The sequence below is a fragment of the Callithrix jacchus genome, chromosome 6 (genome assembly GCF_049354715.1).
Source record: "Callithrix jacchus isolate 240 chromosome 6, calJac240_pri, whole genome shotgun sequence".
NCBI lineage: Eukaryota > Metazoa > Chordata > Mammalia > Primates > Cebidae > Callithrix > Callithrix jacchus.
This window is the reverse complement of record NC_133507.1, coordinates 53,070,338-53,088,882: the sequence shown is the minus strand read 5'-3', so window position 1 is coordinate 53,088,882 and position 18,545 is coordinate 53,070,338. Positions and strand designations below refer to the sequence as shown.

The 18,545-nt window shown below is 33.2% G+C and overlaps 1 protein-coding gene across 19 annotated transcripts in view; it reads left to right on the top strand.

The window, feature by feature from the left end:
- Positions 1 to 17,908, top strand: part of MTX2 (metaxin 2) — an 80,037-nt gene extending 62,129 nt beyond the window's left edge. For 11 of the 19 annotated variants that reach the window (XM_035304461.3, XM_002749335.6, XM_078329096.1 and 8 more), the window contains 7 exons: positions 462 to 534; positions 4,173 to 4,249; positions 5,885 to 5,977; positions 6,472 to 6,510; positions 6,896 to 7,021; positions 8,056 to 8,132; positions 15,394 to 15,841. In XM_035304461.3, the coding sequence (XP_035160352.1) occupies positions 474 to 534; positions 4,173 to 4,249; positions 5,885 to 5,977; positions 6,472 to 6,510; positions 6,896 to 7,021; positions 8,056 to 8,132; positions 15,394 to 15,565 (645 nt within the window). In that variant the 5' untranslated portion in view covers positions 462 to 473 and the 3' untranslated portion in view covers positions 15,566 to 15,841. Of the gene's footprint in view, positions 1 to 461; positions 535 to 4,172; positions 4,250 to 5,884; positions 5,978 to 6,471; positions 6,511 to 6,895; positions 7,022 to 8,055; positions 8,133 to 15,393; positions 15,842 to 17,348; positions 17,483 to 17,592 lie in introns of those variants that run through there. The other 8 variants (XM_054257502.2, XM_078329102.1, XM_078329093.1 and 5 more) reach the window with 3 other exon arrangements.
- Positions 17,909 to 18,545: the final 637 nt, after the last annotated feature.

The following is an 18,545-nucleotide window of genomic DNA, read 5'->3' as shown; positions in this document are numbered from 1 at the left end:
CAGGCGCCAGGCTGTAGTGCAGTGGCACGACCTCAGCTCACTGGCAACCTCCGCCTCCTGGGTTCAAGCAGTTCCCTGCCTCAGCCTCCCAAGTAGCTGGGACTACAGGCACGCACCACCATGCCCAGCTAATTTTTTTGTATTTTTAGTAGAGACAGGGTCTCACCATGTTGGCCAGGATGGTCTTGATTTCTTGACCTTGTGATCTGCCCACCTCAGCCTCCCAAAGTGCTGGGATTGCAGGCGTGAGCCACCGCACCTGGCCCATACTGATATTTAAGTAGTGAAATGACATTTTGTTTTTGTTTGGAAAACAAATCCTTCACTTTAAATTGGTTCATTGTTTTCTAATGGAGTTTTGTAGTATGAAACTGTTCAGTTTAGAAAAGAAATGCATACAAATTTCTGCTTAAATATGCATATGCTTTTACTGGGCTTATTGTATGTCTCTTGATTTACAGGCCTTTTTGCAAATGTGTAATTTGCCTATCAAAGTAGTTTGTAGGGCAAATGCAGAATATATGTCTCCATCTGGTAAGTGTGTGTTTTTTTTTCTTCTCCGTTAATATTATGGATTGGTAAAATTATAGTGATAGTCCAGTTTGTATCTACATGTTAAAATGCCTGATTTTTTTGTTTACCCTTTGAAGAATCTTTCCATGGTTTTAGAAAGTAACAATTACAAATTTGACAATCTTGGGGTCAGCATATCTATGCGTTTCAACTCTGGTCAGAGATGGTTACTGACATTTGTGGAAATAATTTTAACAGCAAGGGAATTGTTTTAAATAGTAAATGTTAAGGAAATACATGATCTCAGATTTCCCTAGCCTTAATGTATATAAGATTTTCCCTTTGAGAAAACAAATTTTAGTAATAATGAATCCATTTATTATTCAACACATTTCTCTAAATTATATTCTCCCATAATACAGGTGGAAAAAGAGAGATTGTAGAAAAATTAATTTGTCATTAGATCTTGAAGTCATCACTGAATTTGTTTTCTAATTGTTTTTTCTAATGCTTTATTTTAACAGGTTTTGAGATGCTTTAACCTTTCTATGTTTTATAATCAGTATTATCTTTCTGTCAGATTACTGTTTTAAATAGATAATTCAAATAATTTTTAATATAAAAACGTGCTACAAAGCTGATAAATAAATGTTATATATAATTGCCATGGATATTTATTGTAATTATGATTTTGTTGGGGCAATGATAGCAAATAGAATTATTCCTTTTTGAATAAATCATTAAATATAACTGATTGATATAAGTGTGTAACATTGCTTTTTAGAGAGACATTTATCTTTTCATTCTGATATGATAATTTAAGAGTGACTTGTGTTAAACTTTTTTTCACCTTGAGTTCTTAAGTGTGGTAGTAATTGTTAAAAGATATGAAGACACCCCCTTTGTACATACTGAATATTCTTTTATATAAATTTATATGGTTTTAGGGATTTATGAATATACATTTAGAAAACATTTCCATAAGATAATTTCTAGGCTTTTAAACATAAACATATTTTAGATTCTTGGAAGCCGTTCATTGACTCATTCTTTGTGTTGATTTTAAACATAGATTTTTATGAACTACAGAATTCTGAAGAAATAAGTTATATTGTGTTCTGTCCATCCTTTTCCTCTATCTAGTCATACAAAAAGAGTTTATATATTTATGTACAAAGGTTAGTAATCTAATACTAAAGTTCAAATATTTGGCAAGTGAGAAATCAATATAGTTTCCTAAAAGTACTTAGTGTCACTTAGGTAGATATCTGTTTTCTTTTTATAGACTGTGCGAAGGACAAAGATAAATATTTTAGAGACATACAAAATATATACTTTCTTTCAGAGGAGGAGTCTCCTGAAGGCAGATGAGAACATTTTCTAATAAGATATTTAAATTTCATCATATCTCAGATTAGTATTCTTTTTCATTTGACGATTTGAGATGATCAGGGAAATGTTTTTTATTGTATTTACTTCTTTGATCTTGTGGTAGATTTTTAAAGCAGAGAGCATGGAATAGTCAAAAGACCACTTGGTTTAAACTCTTATTTCCTGAAGAGTTGGAAATCTTTAAACTTTCTGTGACTTTGTCACATATTAACTATTTCCTTGAGAAATTTCAGTTCTCTGAGCCTCAGTGACTTTATCTATAATATAAGGGACTTGGGTAAGATGACATCCAAGTTCCTGTTCTTTGCATTCTTTGAATCTGTCAACTTGCTTGGCAACATATTCTTGCTTTCTTTAGAAATAAAAATTTTAAAAGTGATTATTCTGTCTAAGATGGTAACAAAGCCCTCAGTTTTCTTACATGGCCTTTGATTGGTACCAGAAAATAACTGTCTTACTGTGTTTTTGTCTGATACCTGCAATAATAAGGATATAATATTGGCTCCATTGTCATTAAGCAGGCTAGTGACAGAAAACATTCACTTCTAATTTGTTATCTTTATTTTTATATATCTCAATATTTAGATATATATAAGATGAATGCTCAGTTGACTATCCACACTTCTTTCTTGCTTCAGACTTGACAATGCTCGATGTATTTTTAAGAAAAGAAATAAAATACCCTTTTTTTCCCAAGAACCTGACACTGGTGATTAAAAATGAGAAATACACTTTGCTCTAAAAATATTGTACTCCCAATACTCTTTGGTCTAGGTACTAAATAGTTTTCATTCTCAGATCATTTTATCTCAGGGGACCTGTAGTAATTCTGGTTGTATAGTAGTTACAAAGATTTTATCCCAAGTTAAAAAAACAGTATGGCCTACTGCTTAACCAGATAAATTCTTTTTTTTTTTTTTTTTGCAAGATTTATAAACCAATAGAAGGAAGGAATGCAGAACTGGCAACAGGGAAATATCTTGTCAATACTTCTATTGAGTTGTTCCCTTTGTAATGTATGTTGTCCTATGGATGCAGATGAAGCTTTTGTTAGGGCTGTGCATTTCATCCATTACTCCTAGGCTGGCTGAGCCAGAGAGGAGTGAATCTATTGAAAAGGAGCAGGAAGAAGCCTGCTGTTAGTGTGAACTCTGTTTGAACTAGGTCTGACAGCAGGTTTCATTCTTTAGCATTTAGAGTAGACCCTTGCTATTTGGAGATTATTTTGTTCTCTCATCTCTAATAATTCCATCAAGTATTAGTGTTTGTTAAAGTGAAACATTTCCTTTTTAATGTGGCATTTGTCTATAGAAGCTGTCTTTTATAAATATACTGTTATTTTTTCCCACATTTTGGGAACATACTCTGTATTATAACTCACCAACTAGCATGCCTTCAAAGATTGTTAATTCTTTTATTTCTTTCTATTTTGAGTCAGACATTAATTAATATACAATTACTTGCTTAAAATGTTGATCTCAATGGATATCAAAGACTTAAAAGATGTAAAAGGATTTCTTTTTCTTTTTTTTTTTTTTTGAGACAGAGTTTCGCTCTTTTCACCCAGGGTGGAGTGCAATGGCGCGATCTCGGCTCACTGCAACCTCCGCCTCCTGGGTTCAGGCAATTCTCCTGCCTCAGCCTCCTGAGTAGCTGAGATTACAGGCACGCACCACCGTGCCCGGCTAATTTTTTGTATTTTTAGTAGAGACGGGGTTTCACCATGTTGACCAGAATGGTCTCGATCTCTTTAACTTGTGATCCACCAGCCTCGGCCTCCCAAAGTGCTGGGATTACAGGCTTGAGCCACCGCGCCCGGCTGTTAAAGGATTTCTTAAATGTAGTTTGCAATATAGATTGATCACTGTACTCTGAAAAGAAAGCCCAGTTTAATTTCTTTGAAATTTATCAGTGGTCATGTACCAGTGTCCTGGCTTGGTTCATGTAATTTGGATAATTAATGTTTGCTGCTATATGGTGATATGTTCTTCTTGGCCCTGAAAAAAGAATATTGTGTGATCTGTTATATCTAAATGAGAACTTGGGAAGTGAATTTACTTGTTCTCCTTTTCTAAAATTGGTTAGTAATCAGTGTTTAAAATTTATCAAATTTAATGTACATATCTAACAAATTTTCAAAAATTACACTTTTATGAAATCCCTATTAATAAACATCATATCTGAGTTTTGTGGGGGTTTTTTTTATTATTATCACAAACTTTAACTTACTGAAAGTATTTTTACACTTTTTTTTTCCCTCTCAACAGGTAAAGTACCTTTTATTCATGTGGGAAATCAAGTAGTATCAGAACTTGGTCCAATAGTCCAATTTGTTAAAGCCAAGGTAATAAAAAAAGATATTAAATGCATTTGATCATAGTTACTAAGTCATTCATCATTCTTTAATGTATATTAGCATTTACATTGATTTCAACCTAGTTGTATAAAATGCCAATGCAAACGACTGGAAAATATTTCTGAAGTATAAGTTAGTATTTTTTCATAATATAATGGTGAAAGAGGTAGCTTTTTTTCTTTATTAATGTCAAATTTATTAAAGGTATGTAATTTTAAAATGTAGTCTAAAGAGATGGTTTGATCTTTACAAAATGGTAGATAATTTTGTAACTTATGCTTATGAGAACTGTGGTCATAAATGAAAACTATTAGGTTTTGAAGTCTGGCTGACCTTTGAAAAGGGAAATAAAAGATATGTTTGAAGTTGAATGTATTTATCCATTCTAATGATTATACTTTTCATTTATTCAGTTTAGATTTTAATAGTTTTTAAGGAAGAACTCCCATTAATGGTTTTGGAAACATCCTTTCAGACTTTTCTTTTTGCATGTATGGAAAAACCTAGATCATACTAGTATGTGTTATTTTTCAACATACCTTTTAAAATCATAGTTTGGAAATTCTTCTATATTAATAGCTGTAGATATATATCATCCTTTCACATTGTTGTATAGTATTCTACTGTATTGGATATATTATTATTTTTTTTCTTCAATACCCTCTCTCTGTATTAGATATATTATGATTTTATTTACTCAAATTTATTGAAGGGCATTTAGGTCATGACCAATTTTTTGCTATTCTAGATACTGAGATAAATTGTCTTGTATGTATATCTTTGTACACTGTCTCTCTCCTTAGAATAAATTCCTAAGAGTGGTATTGGGATGTCATAGGTTATATACTTTTCTTCCTTTTTTTTTAAGATGGAGTCTTGCTCTGTTGCCCAGGCTGGAGTTCAGTGGTGCAATTTCAGTTCACTGCAACCTCTGCTTCCTGGGTTCTAGCGATTCTTCTGCTTTAGCCTCCCAGGTAGCTGGGACTACAGGCATGTGCCACTAATTTTTGTATTTTTAGTAGAGATGGGGTTTCACCATATTCTCCAGGCTAGTCTCAAACTCCTGACCTCCTGATCAGCCCACCTCCACCTCCCAAAGTGCTGGGATTACAGGCATGAACCACCACTCCTGGTCAGGTTATGTACTTTTTAAATCTTGCAGTAGACTGCCAGATTGAACTAAATGTTATACCATTTTATGTATCTCCTAGTTACTATAGTGTATTAGAATTTTTAAATAAATGGGGGTTTCCCCCTTATTTTTGCTAACAGTATTTTTTTCATCTTTGACCACACGTCAGTCTTTTTGTCATTTCCTTTATTTCTAATAAGGTTAATCTCTTAAACAAGGTTTGCCAATTATTCTGTGTTTTTCTTTTGTGAAGTAATTGATAATGTAATTTTCTCTATTGAAAGATACAATAATGAAAAATAAGTACATACTAATATATTATAGTGATAACAGAGTATTAAATATGCTTTTATATAAAATAATTTTTAGGGGGCATTTTGGAAATTTAATGCATTGTATAGTTGCATGTTATATTATTGGTTAGTAAGATAACTGCAAGTTTTTGTACATTTAATATGATGTTCTCTTAAAGTTTTTAAAATTCCCTGTAGGGTCATTCTCTTAGTGATGGGCTGGATGAAGTCCAAAAAGCAGAAATGAAAGCTTACATGGAATTAGTCAACAATATGCTGTTGACTGCAGAGGTAAAATACTAGATGATATGACTTGAAAATAAGCTTTTCTCTCATTCTTTTAAAATAGAATCTTTCTTAGGAGATAAAGTTATTGAGAAATGGGAAAAACAGTCAAGTAATTCTAGAGCTGGGATGGCTACCTAAATTATTTGGTAACATTATCTTTGAGCAAAATACCTGACATTTTCAGTTCTAGTTTTTCTGTTTATAAAAAGGGGTGATTCTTGCCTACTCATTATTTTACTTTGGCCTTTGGAATTTACTTAAATAATAACTGTAAAATACTTTAATGATATTCAGACATGTATTGTGTGGGTAAAAAATATTTTTATAAAGTATCATCATTACATTTAATAATTCTGGATAGCAGCTAAGGAAAACAAACCCCTGTGCGTGTTACTTACAAAATTAGCTTATAAAAAATTGCCTTGGCAAGAAATAACTTTCTTTATCCTTTTTCTCTTTGGTATTCTAAAGTTTAGTGACTGTTTTTTTGTTCCTAGTTGTATCTTCAGTGGTGTGATGAAGCTACAGTAGGGGAGGTGAGTGGTTCTGTAGCATTTATCTTAATTAAAATTTAATGAGAAAACACTTTTGCTCAGAATCGCAAGTCCGTGCTCATAAATAAAACATTGTGGTTTATACCATTAGTGATATAGTTTTTCACTTACTTTAATTTTGCTTGCACATACATTTTAGGGAAGCTGTATGTCATTGTTTGATATAATGGGTTGCAAAGTACATAAAAATTTATATATTTTTAAAGGGCATGGCTTAAAATTTTAATTTTTTAGATTGCAAACTGTATTTTTGTCAGATTGCTCTGTTTATGTTCTTTGAAAATATATTTCTTTTAGAATTCTATTTGTAAAAGCAGGCATTGTTTTTATTAAGGATCATCTTTTTAACAAAATCTTTTTGCTTTAGATCACTCATGCTAGGTATGGATCTCCTTACCCTTGGCCTCTGAATCATATTTTGGCCTATCAGAAACAGTGGGAGATCAAACGTAAGATGAAAGCTATTGGATGGGGAAAGAAGACTCTGGACCAGGTCAGTTCAGGTTGAAGTTGACAAAACCCTCAACTTTTATACATTAAAAGAATCATTATTTGTATTGATACTCCTTTTAAAGAAAAACTTTTAATAATATAACATTTGCAAGAAAACCATTTGCTATTATTTTCATGGATGTAATTTTATTTTTAAAAAAATCATACATGCTTCATGTAAAGCAGATGATATACTGCAGATAAGTGTAAAAAAGCAATAAAACTTGTCTGAAATCTCATCACCTAGAAATTGCCACCCTTAACTATTTGGAGAGCCTTCTTCCAGATGTTTCTTAGTAACATTTTCTCAAATGGGATATTATGCCTGCTACAGTATAACCTGAGGGTTTTTTTTTTTTTTAATTGAACAATACATTGTGGGCACCTTTTATGTCACTAAATATAGATCTGCAGCATCAGGGCTTTAAAAAAAAAAGCCCTGTGAATACAGTACTTTATATATCCTTTTTTTTTCTTTCTCTTTTTGCTGTTAAAGTAGCAAAACTTAAAAATACATATCTTGTTCACAAGCATCATTAAGTTAATTAATGTTTGTCTTTTCGAAGGCTACCCTTAATACTAGCCAGCCATCTCACTGATGTGTACCATTGGCCTCAAGGGGGTTTCACTAAATGAATAGGGATAGAATAAATAAAAATCTCTCTCCACTAGTGGGACAACAACTCAAATGTTTTTACTCATGGTGGGTCAGTGGTGTTACCTTTATTAAGCAGATTTTTTGGTACATGCAAAGCCATTTGAATATATGGATTCAAAAAACACTTTTGTTCTTGACAAAATCCTTATAAGTAACTTAAATCTACTTGTATTTTAAAGGAAATTCACTCAAAATTTCTTCCTATTTCATATATGGAAAGTATTTCATATATATGTGGTCTGTAGTCTTATTAAAATATAAAAGGTTAACCTGAATTTATATTTTTATTATAAACTGTGTTACAAGTTACATTTTAGATACTTTTTATTGTTTTGCTAATTTAAATATTTTTCTTTGGGTCTCATTGCCTGTGTTAGGTCTTAGAGGATGTAGACCAGTGCTGTCAAGCTCTCTCTCAAAGACTGGGAACACAACCGTATTTCTTCAATAAGCAGTAAGAAAGCTTACTTCTTTAAAGTTAATTTTCTGTACTGTTAGGTTGCAAATTTCTTTATTTCATAAAAGAATTGCTTTTTCAAGAAAAGATGGAGTTATTTTTATAATTTTCGTACTCAAATATTTTTGTAGCACTTCTTTACTGTCAGGCACAGTGCTAGACTCTAGGAGACTTAAGGTTTCTAAAATGTGGTTCTTGTTAAGAATTTCTCTTAAAGGCAGTCATATAAATTAGTCATTTATGATAAGTTTTGTGTTTTTTTTTCCTTTTGAGATGGAGTCTTGCTCTGTTGCCAGGCTCGAGTGCAATGGCATGATCTCAGCTCACTGCAGCCTCCACCTCCTGGGTTCAAGCATTTCTCCTGCCTCAACCTCTTGAGTATCTAGGACTACAGCGTGCGTCACCCTGCCCAGCTGATTTTTGTATTTTTAGTAGAGACAGGGTTTCACCATGTTAGCCAGGATGGTCTTGATTTCCTGACCTCAGGTGATCCACTTGCCTTGACCTCCCAAAATGCTGGGATTATAAGTGTGAGCCATTGCACCCAGCCTCATATGATAAGGTTTTAATGAGGTAGTTCAAGGTGCTATAAATGGAACTACAAAATCTTAACAAAATGCTAAACTTGTATAGTACTATCCAACACGAAGAATAGTAAGTTACTGTTAATGCAACTATAGTTTTCTATGTAGGAAGATACCTGGAGGACTAGAAGAGTCAATAAAACTAAATAGTAAATAATATTGTTTGATAGACAAGCACTATTATGAACTTATCTTTTAAATGTTAATGAAAATATTTGTAAAACACAGAAATTAATATAAAGGATATAGTTAAATATATGTGTATATATGTAAATTGAATAATGTTTCATTGACAGATCTACTTTTGCAATTTTGAAAAGAATCCAATGAAGGCAAAGAATTAATTTTCCTTTGTTAAAAAATTATCATTTTAATACATCCGAATCAGCTATCCTATGATCCAGTGTAAGATGGGCTTAAAGTATTTTAATCTCAAGACTTTGCCTAGAAAGTCTAACCTTTTCTTGGCATTTTAATAAAAATTATATGCTTTTTAGATTAATAATTTTAAAAAGGCTTTATTTGCTGTTATATGTTATATCCTCATAAACATTCCTCTTCTATAACCATATCAAACATATTTTGGTAAAGATAATATGTAGTAAAAAATGACTAAAGTGATAGTTTGGAAATATTTAAGTTACATATACTATATATAATTGATACTAAAATCTGGGGTCTGTTGATCTTTTAAGCAGAAAGGTCACAGAATTCAAACCGTGAAATTCTGGTAGGTAAAGTTTCTACAATTTAGTTCCTATTTCTAGTGATGTTTGCTATGCAGATTCTATTTTTCAGTCCCTAACACAAGAGAAATGTATCCAGATGTTAGTATTATGTGGTTTCTTTTCTTTCTGATATAGGAATTCTTAGGAATTGAAAATCTCAGAAGGGACATGTTTTATTGAAATGCGTTATATCATTTTACAAGTTAGTTTTGTTATGCACATTGTCTTTAGAGGAGGCTAGAGAATAGATCTAACTTACTTTTCTTCTCAGTTAAACTCATTGTCATTATGTTAGTAACCAGAGTTTGGCATGTGACTCAACGGAAATATCAGTTATATTTAAAATTGTAATGAAAACTTCTAACTTAGAGCAGTTGAAACACCAAAGACTTGCTTTTGAGAAACTATTTAACTGATACTGTGATGTAGATAGAGTTTTGACATAATTTTCCGTTACATAATACTTAAACATTTTCCCTAAAAATAAGATTAAAGATAAAAGAGATTTTTTTAATTTTACTCGATCATTTAATTGATACTAAAATGCAAATAGAGTACATTTAGAAAAAAGTAACTGGTATTTCACTTTGTTGTGCCAGCATTTTTCTCATTCCTTTATCTGTAGCAGGAGTCATTACTTTGCAAGATACTGTGCTGAATAGAGCTCTGTTCTCAGTCAAGATGCATAGAAGTATACTGCAAGTCAGAGGGTCTGAATTCTATTCTTGGCTCTGACATATCTCTAACTCTAAGTTAGTCTAATTTCTCTGTGTATCCACCAGTCCCTTACCCCCTAAAATTAGAATTAACTTTCCTTCTAGCTCACCTACTAGGGATGTTGGGAGGACTCATGAAAGAAACCAAATGCTTTTACTTGATGAGAGAAAGGAAAAGGGTAGTTAAGGGAGATCTTACAGAAAGAATAATAATTGGGAAAAGAGGCCAAAAAGCAAGGGGATTCATTTACAAAACTTGAGTGATAATCCTAAAGATAAGTTATTGGTATATAAAGAAAAGATACATGGATTATTTCTAGTAGTATGAAGAGATAAAAAGTTAATCATATATTGGGAAAGAACAATTAGGAAATACACCCAGACAATATTAATGCTTTTGCAACTAGATGATACTATGAAGGTATCAGAGAGAAGGAAATGTGAAATAATGAATAAGCAAAGCAAAAAAGATGAGTGCCAGAAAAATCTTAAATGGAAAATGTTAGAAAAATGTTGAATTTTGCTGTTTTTATTTTGATATTCAAATGAAAAAACAGTACGTAGAAAGAATAGTAATATAAGAAGGCATCAAATTTCTTAAGACTTTAAAAATATATTTGTTACCCTGGAATTTTGTAAAATAAAAAGTCTATAAAGATAAATGCAATAATGTATGAAACATCTTAGAGCTCATAGGAGGGGAATTGCTGTCTGTATTTGAATTATAATCACAGACTATTTGGTAAGCAGAGGGGTAGAAACTTAGGTTTTCTCTTCACATGGTATAGCAAGATAATTAAAATTGGAGGTACATGAAGACCTTGACTAAACAATTCAGTAGAAATACTGGATAAAGTATATATTTTTTGTTCTTACCTTTTATGTGAATTGGACATATTTTTCTAAATTTGTTACTTTTTGTTAAGTCAGGTTAATTGATGTGTAATTTATATTTAGTAAAATTGGTACTTTTATGTGTGTAATTCTATGAATTTTAACAAAGGCATACAATTGTATAACTGTCACCTATCAACTAAAATATTTGTACTTTTTAAAAAGAAAGACTTGTTGGAATCCGTAATTTATATATGTCAAAGTCAGTATAAGGAGTGGCTCAAATTTGGAAAAATTACAAAAAATATGCTTTAAAAGTTAGATGTGTGTGGATTTATACAGTCATGCCCTGCGTGACAGCCTTTCAGTCCATGATGGACCAAATATGATGATGGTCCCTTAAGATTGTAATATCATATATATACTATACCTTTTATATGTTTAGATATGTTTAAATACACAAGTAGTTACCATTGTGTTACAGTTGCCTATAGTACTCAGTACTGCAATGTGTTATACAGGTTTGTAGCCCAGGAACAATAGGCTCTACCATATAGTCTAGGTGTGTAGTAGGCTATACCATCTAGGTTTGTGTAAGTAGCTTCTATGATGTTCACACAATGAGAAAATTGCCAGACAATGCATTTCTCAGAATGTATTGCTGTTAAGCAATGCACAATTGTATGTGCTTTGGTTTAATCTATTGAGTTCTACTTCTGTTGATGTTCTAAAGTAACTTGCCACAAAGTTGCTATCTTTATGTAAAATCAGATCAATTTTTATATGCTCATGGCATAGGTAATTCAATACCTCTGGAGTTATGTGGATATATATTTGCAGCAAATAACATTTTGACCACTTCAGGGGTTCTTCGGGAGCACTCATTTAAGCATACATTGATACTTGAACTCTTTCAAAGCCTTTATTTATTGATAAAGGGTATCCATCTATACTACTGGAAGATCTATCAGGGAATATATTAACTTTTTCAGGCTCTAGTGCAAGAAGCATAGGGTAGCTGGCACTAAACAAGAATTAGAAAAATAAGTTCTAAGTCGGTAAGATAGGATGTGCCTTTTAAGAAATATGTTCAGGGATGTGGAAGAGTTGGTGTTTGTATTATTCTCATCAAGCACCTCAGCTCCACAATCATCCATTCTGTATCCTTGGTTTTTTGCAGGGATCCATTCATTATTGACTCATCCCTGGGATGATAGGATTATGGTGCTGTTGAGTCCAAGAACCCTTGAGATATTTTTTTAAAAACTGTATTGTTGACTACCTATTTAAACATGGCCATATATTACACATTTGACTTTGATTAACACTTTATGAGTGTGTCAAAACAGTGGAAGGCTTTCAAGAAAATTAAATTACTGCTATTGAGATAATAAAATATTCCACACAACTTAATCAGGATGCTTTCTTTTTTATTTCATTTATTTATTCAGCAAGTGAGCAAGTGCTATTTCAGTTCCTTAGATACTGTGCTAAGAACTGGGAGTTCAAAGATATATGCAGTGTTGCCTTTAAAGAGCTTGGTGTGTAATAAGGAAAACAGTTAAGTGAACACAGTTATAATGTGGTAGGAGAAGTGTGTCACCTTTTTAGTGGTTCATTCAATGCAAATTTATTGAGAAATTGCTTTGTGGCAGGAATTGTTCCAGGTATTGTGGATATAGCAGGAACCAAGTAGGTGAAGTCCTTTCTCTACAGGACTTTCTGGTAGAGGAGATGCACAATAAGCAAAAAGTAAGATTATATAGTATTAATTGCCACATGTAGTATTAAAAAAGGATCTCATGATAAGGAGTGACTACATGTCCACTTTAGTTTGGGTGGTCTGAGGAGACTTTAAGATGTGCCATTTAAACCTTATTCTAAAAAATAACAAGCCAGTGTGAAGTCAGAAGAAGAGTATTTTAGGCAGCAGGAATAGTTGGAGTCAAGGTCCCAAAATTGGCTTGAGTTTGTTGTTCAAATGCAAGAACCCAGTTTGGGTTGTGTGCTAAGAATGGTGAGATACGAAGCTAAAGAGGTAGGCAGAGGCCAGATCATCAAGGCTCTGTATGCTTGGTGTAAGGAGTTTGGTATTTTAGTATAAGGAGAACAGAAATCCATTCAAATATTTTGTGCTTAGAGTTGGTATGATCTGCTGACATTAGTCATTCTGACTATGGTATGAAGAATGAGTAGAAGCAGGAAGACACTTTAGGAGGCTATCACAGTGGTCTGGGGGAGAGGTGATGGTAGTTACACTGTGAGATCATAATGAAGAATTTTAAGTGGTGGCATTCAGGGCATATTTTGGAGGTAGTGTCTCACCAGATTTGCTAATGGATATAGGAGGGTAAAAGAAAGGACTCAAGAGTAGCCCCTAGATTTTTGGCCTGAATGGCTGGGTGGAGAGTGGTGCCTTTAATTTTGGAAAGTTTGGTGGACAAACAGGTTTGGGATACTGTAAATTACTGCCATTGAGAAAATAAAATATCCCACACATCTTAGAATGCTCCACATCCTGCTCCACAGATACTCTACGTTGAAGTGGAGATGTTACATAAGCATTTAAATGTATGAATCCAGAGCTCAGGGGAGACATTAGGACTAGAGATAAATATTTAGGAGTCAGTGGCATCAAGATGGTATTTAAAACCGTGGATCTCTAGGAGATTATTTATCAGTAGGGATCAAGGCCACATAGTTCATAAGTGATAGTATTGGGATTGGGATTCAACTTTGGATTTTTACCAACCCCCAAATTTATTCTACCAAACCAGATTTCTACAGCATATTTTTACATTTATGTAGGCTAGCACATTTTCTCAAAAACTTTATCACAATGGGACTCAGAGTATTAATTAGCTCATAATTATGATGGCACTTTCTTGTTTTAGTAATATTGCATTAGTAATTATTTTAATATAATGTAGATTGGTGATGCCCTACTTGTAGATCATTAGTAGTGGGATAAATTTTATTTTGTTGTATATAGTATATAATTAAAGAGAAAAAAAAACCCTAGAAATTATTATGTTGAAGCCATCCTTATGATTTTGTCTCCTTCAGAAATCTAAGTCACTTTAAATGTGGTAAAATTGAAGTTATATTGTGTTGTTGATTTATAATTGGGTATCTTTTTTTGATCCTATCACCACAGTGAAATCTTTTGTGCTTTGACAGCTCTTTGTTTATACATCTATTAAAATACTTAATAATTTTTTTTTGAGATGGATTTTGTTCTTGTTGCCCAGGCTGGAGTGCAATGGCTTGATCTTAGCTTGCCACAGACTCTGCCTCCCAGGTTTAAGTCATCTCCTGCCTCAACCTCCTGAGTAGCTGGGATTACAGGCATGCACCACCATGCCTGGTTAATTTTTTATTTTTTAGAAGAGATGGGGTTTCTCCATGTTGGTCAGGCTGGTCTCCTGACTTCAGGTGATCCGCCTGCCTCAGCCTCCCAAAGTTCTGGGATTACAGGCATGAGCCGCCACACCTGGTCAATAAATTGTGTTTATTAAAACAACTTTATAATTTATGTTTCATGTCCATGAGAGTATTTTTCTTGTTTTTGTGTCTAGCATCTGGTATAGTTTCTGGCACGTTGGAGATCTGTTATGTTTATTTAGTGACTAAAGTAATGAACTAAATGAATATGATCATTACATCTATATTATTTTAACACAAATATTGTTACTAAAGAAAGCAAGTCACACAACTAGCAAATCATATATACATATTTTTTATATAACAGAAACTTTGTTTCTTGTGTGGCTTTTTTCTTTTAAATTGATGAATGAAACGATTTAAAAAAATATATCCACAGAGGTCTTTTAAATATCCACAAGACATTGTTTCTGGGACCCCCACAGATACTAAAATTTGCAGAGTTCAAGTCTGTTATATAAAATGGCATAACTGCTTATGTAAATTTAATGTTATGAGAAAAAATAAAATTGTGCAGTGTTTGCATATAATCTACCTATATCCTCCTGTATATTTTAAGTCATCAGTAGATACACACAATCTCTAAATGCTATGCGGTAGTGTGATCTTAAGCCATCCTCCCACCTCAGCCTCCCAAGTAGCAAGGACTATAGGCATGCACTACCATGCCTGGCTAATTTTTGTAAATATGAGGTTTCACCACATTGTTCAGGTTGATTGTGAACTCCTGAGCTTCAACAGTCTACCCATCTGAGCCTCCCAAAGTGCTGGGATTACAGGCATGAACCATCACATTTGTCCTGTATTGTTCTCTCTAATCTTTTAAAGTATTTTTGATCTGACGTTGGTTGAACCTGCAAGTATGGGACCTGTAGGTGAAGAGGGCCAACTGGATTTTTTAACGTAAGAGTTAATTGCTACTTACTCATGTTACTCTTATTTCTACTTTTAGGCCTACTGAACTTGATGCACTGGTATTTGGCCATCTGTACACCATTCTTACCACACAATTAACAAATGATGAACTTTCTGAAAAGGTGAAAAACTATAGTAACCTCCTTGCTTTCTGTAGGAGAATTGAACAGCACTATTTTGAAGATCGTGGTAAAGACAGACTGTCATAGAGTTATATGTTAGTCTCATTAAGTCTAATTTTTGACATATGTTTTACTTGAATGTTATATTAGATATTGGTATCAGAATTTTAAAACCAAATTACTGTTTTTTGAAACCTCAAAACAAATTATACAATTTATCTTATATATGTGCTTTATATTGTTACTTGTGTACACATTAAAATAATTCTGAATTATTTCATTTGATATATTGTATTCTATGTCTTGAAATTTTTGTTTCCTTGAAACATGCATGCATATAAAAATAAAGCTTAAACAACTGTATGGATGTTACATTTACTTTCTTTTGATTTTTCTGAAAGTCATTCACTGAATTTTACACCTGTAGAATAAACAGTGTCTTTTCTAAGGCAAGTAATTTGTGTTACATACTCCAAGATTCCCTTGCTAGATATATGGTGAAACTGATAATGGGGAAAAATGTTCTTAGCAAGTGTGCTCTTAGAAAATATGGATGGTTTTAAGGTAATTAAATCTTGGTGCAGATTTGACATTTAAGAACATTCTTTATACAGAGACGTAATTGAATTAAAAAACATTTCGTTAGAGCAGCTGTGACTTACATTTGATAAAGGAAACAGTTGAGGGACCATTTTGAGACAAGAACATTTTAATAATACTCTTTTATTCTTTTGTGGGAAAGGGAAGGTAATTTTCACAAAGGTATTGATAGGATTTTTTACGTAAACTCTAAGGATTATATGTTGTGTTCTTTTCCAATTTTCTTACGGTTTATATCGTATAAAACCAGGATGCTCTAAAGAGTCAGATGTAAAAAATTATTTCCTAAAAATATCTAGAATAATAGTACTTTTATATTTTCTTTTTATGTACCAGGGAATTTTAACTCATTTAATCCTTATAAAATAGTATGGCTTTGCAGACACTGCTACCATCCGAAGGCACCTGTGTCAGCCATGGTCCGCCCCATGTTCTCCCACATAGCTGTCAAGGAGGAGCTCCACATCTCCTTTGAGTTGTTTGCAGGCACAGTTCCAAAGATAGCAGAAAACTTCTGTGCCCTGAGCACTGGAGAGAAAGGATTTGGTTTAAGAGTTCTTGCTTTCACAGAATTATCCCAGGGTTTATATGCCAGGGTAGTTGACTTCATGCCATAAAGGCACTGGGGGCATGACCATCTATGGGGAAAAGTTTGATGACAAGAACTTCATCCTGAAGCATACAGGTCCTGGCATCTTGTCCATGGCAAATGCTGGACACAGCACAAATGGTTTCCAATTTTTCATCTGTAGTGCCAAGACTGAAGGCTTCGATAGTAGGCATGTGGTCTTGGGAAAGGTGAGAGACAGGGTATGACTGTCATGGAAGCTATGGAGTGCTTTGGGTCCAAGAATGGCAAGACCAGCAAGAAGATCACCATTGCCAACTGTGAGCAATGCTAATAAATTTGAATTTTGTATTATCTTAACTACCAGTCCATTCCTTCTGTAGCTCAGGAGAGCAACCTTCCACTCCACTTGTTTGCAATATTCTATAATATTTGTGCTCTCACAAAGTAATACTTTGGGTTCCATATATTTTTTTCTTATTCCCTTCTACATCTAGCTAGATTGAATGAATAAATTTATGATTATAAAATAAAAACTAAACAACAAAGACAAAACACTGTGAAGGTTATTATTCCCAGTTTACAGATGAGGAAATGGAGACACAAAAAGATACTACCTTGTCTGAGGTCATAAAGTTGGTATATGGTAGAGCTGGAATTCACACCCATGCAGTCTGGCATCACTTTGACCTTCTTTTTTAGGTTTTCTTTTTGAGACAAGGTCTCTGTCACCCAATCTGGAGTGCAGTGGCATGCTTATGACTAATTGCAGCCTTCACCTTCCCCTGGGCTCAGTTGATCCTCCTGCCTCAGCCTCCATGTAGCTGGGAGTCCAGGTGTGCCACCATGCCTGACTAATTTTTTTATTTTTTTGTAGAAGTAGTATTGCCCCATATACTAATTTTTGTATTTTTTTTTTATTTTTTTTTTTTTTTTTTTTTTGTAGAACCGGAATTGCTCCATGCTGCCCAGGCTGTTGTGGAACTCCTGAGCTCAAGTGATCCACCCACCTTGGCCTCCCCAGACGAATGCCTGTGTTGGGAATACAGGCGTGAGCCATGGTGCCTGGCCAAGTTTGGCTTCTCATCATCATGCGTTTTTTTTAAAGATAGAAATGTATGCCATATAAAAGATATATTAGATTTGCCTTAGTCTAAATACCATGTAAACTTTGAGTACTGTCTTTGGACTATAGTATTCTTGTTAGCTTTACTGAGCCAGTATTGTAATGTGTATTATTAAAATAAAAAAATCCCTAGCTACCTGTGTTTTTGTACAATTTTCATGACACGTTTTTGTATACGTTTTTGTGTTCTTGTATCTAATGATGCATTTCTCTTTTAATGCTACCATCACATTTATTTAATTGTACAAGTACCATTTATACCTTAATAGGCACAATTCTGATTTTTTCTTTGAGATTTTTTTTTTGAGAGAAGGAAAGAAAAAAAAAGTGAAGGAGAGGAAGAAAGGAAGAAAAAGAGGGAGAGAGAATGGAAATGTTGCTTTATTCTAAAAAAATGGGTATTAATAATGGCCAATCAATATTTCATTTAAACCTATGAGTAGGTGTGATGTGGTATTGACAAGAATGTATATTTTGTGTATTTAAAGTGGAGAGCTCTATAAATATTTATTAAGTTTACTTGTTTCAGATCTGAGTTCGAGTCCTGGATATCCTTATTAATTTTCTGTCTCATTGATTCTAAGTCTCTATGTATCGTTAGCTCTTATTGTTGCATTGATCCTGTATCTTTGTTGCTTTAAAATATATTTTATCAGATACGAGAATTACAACTCCTGCTTTTTATTTATTTTTGCTCTCCATTTGGTTGGTAAATCTTTCTCCATCCCTTTGTTTTGAGACTTTGTGTATCCTTGCATGTGAAATGGGTCTGG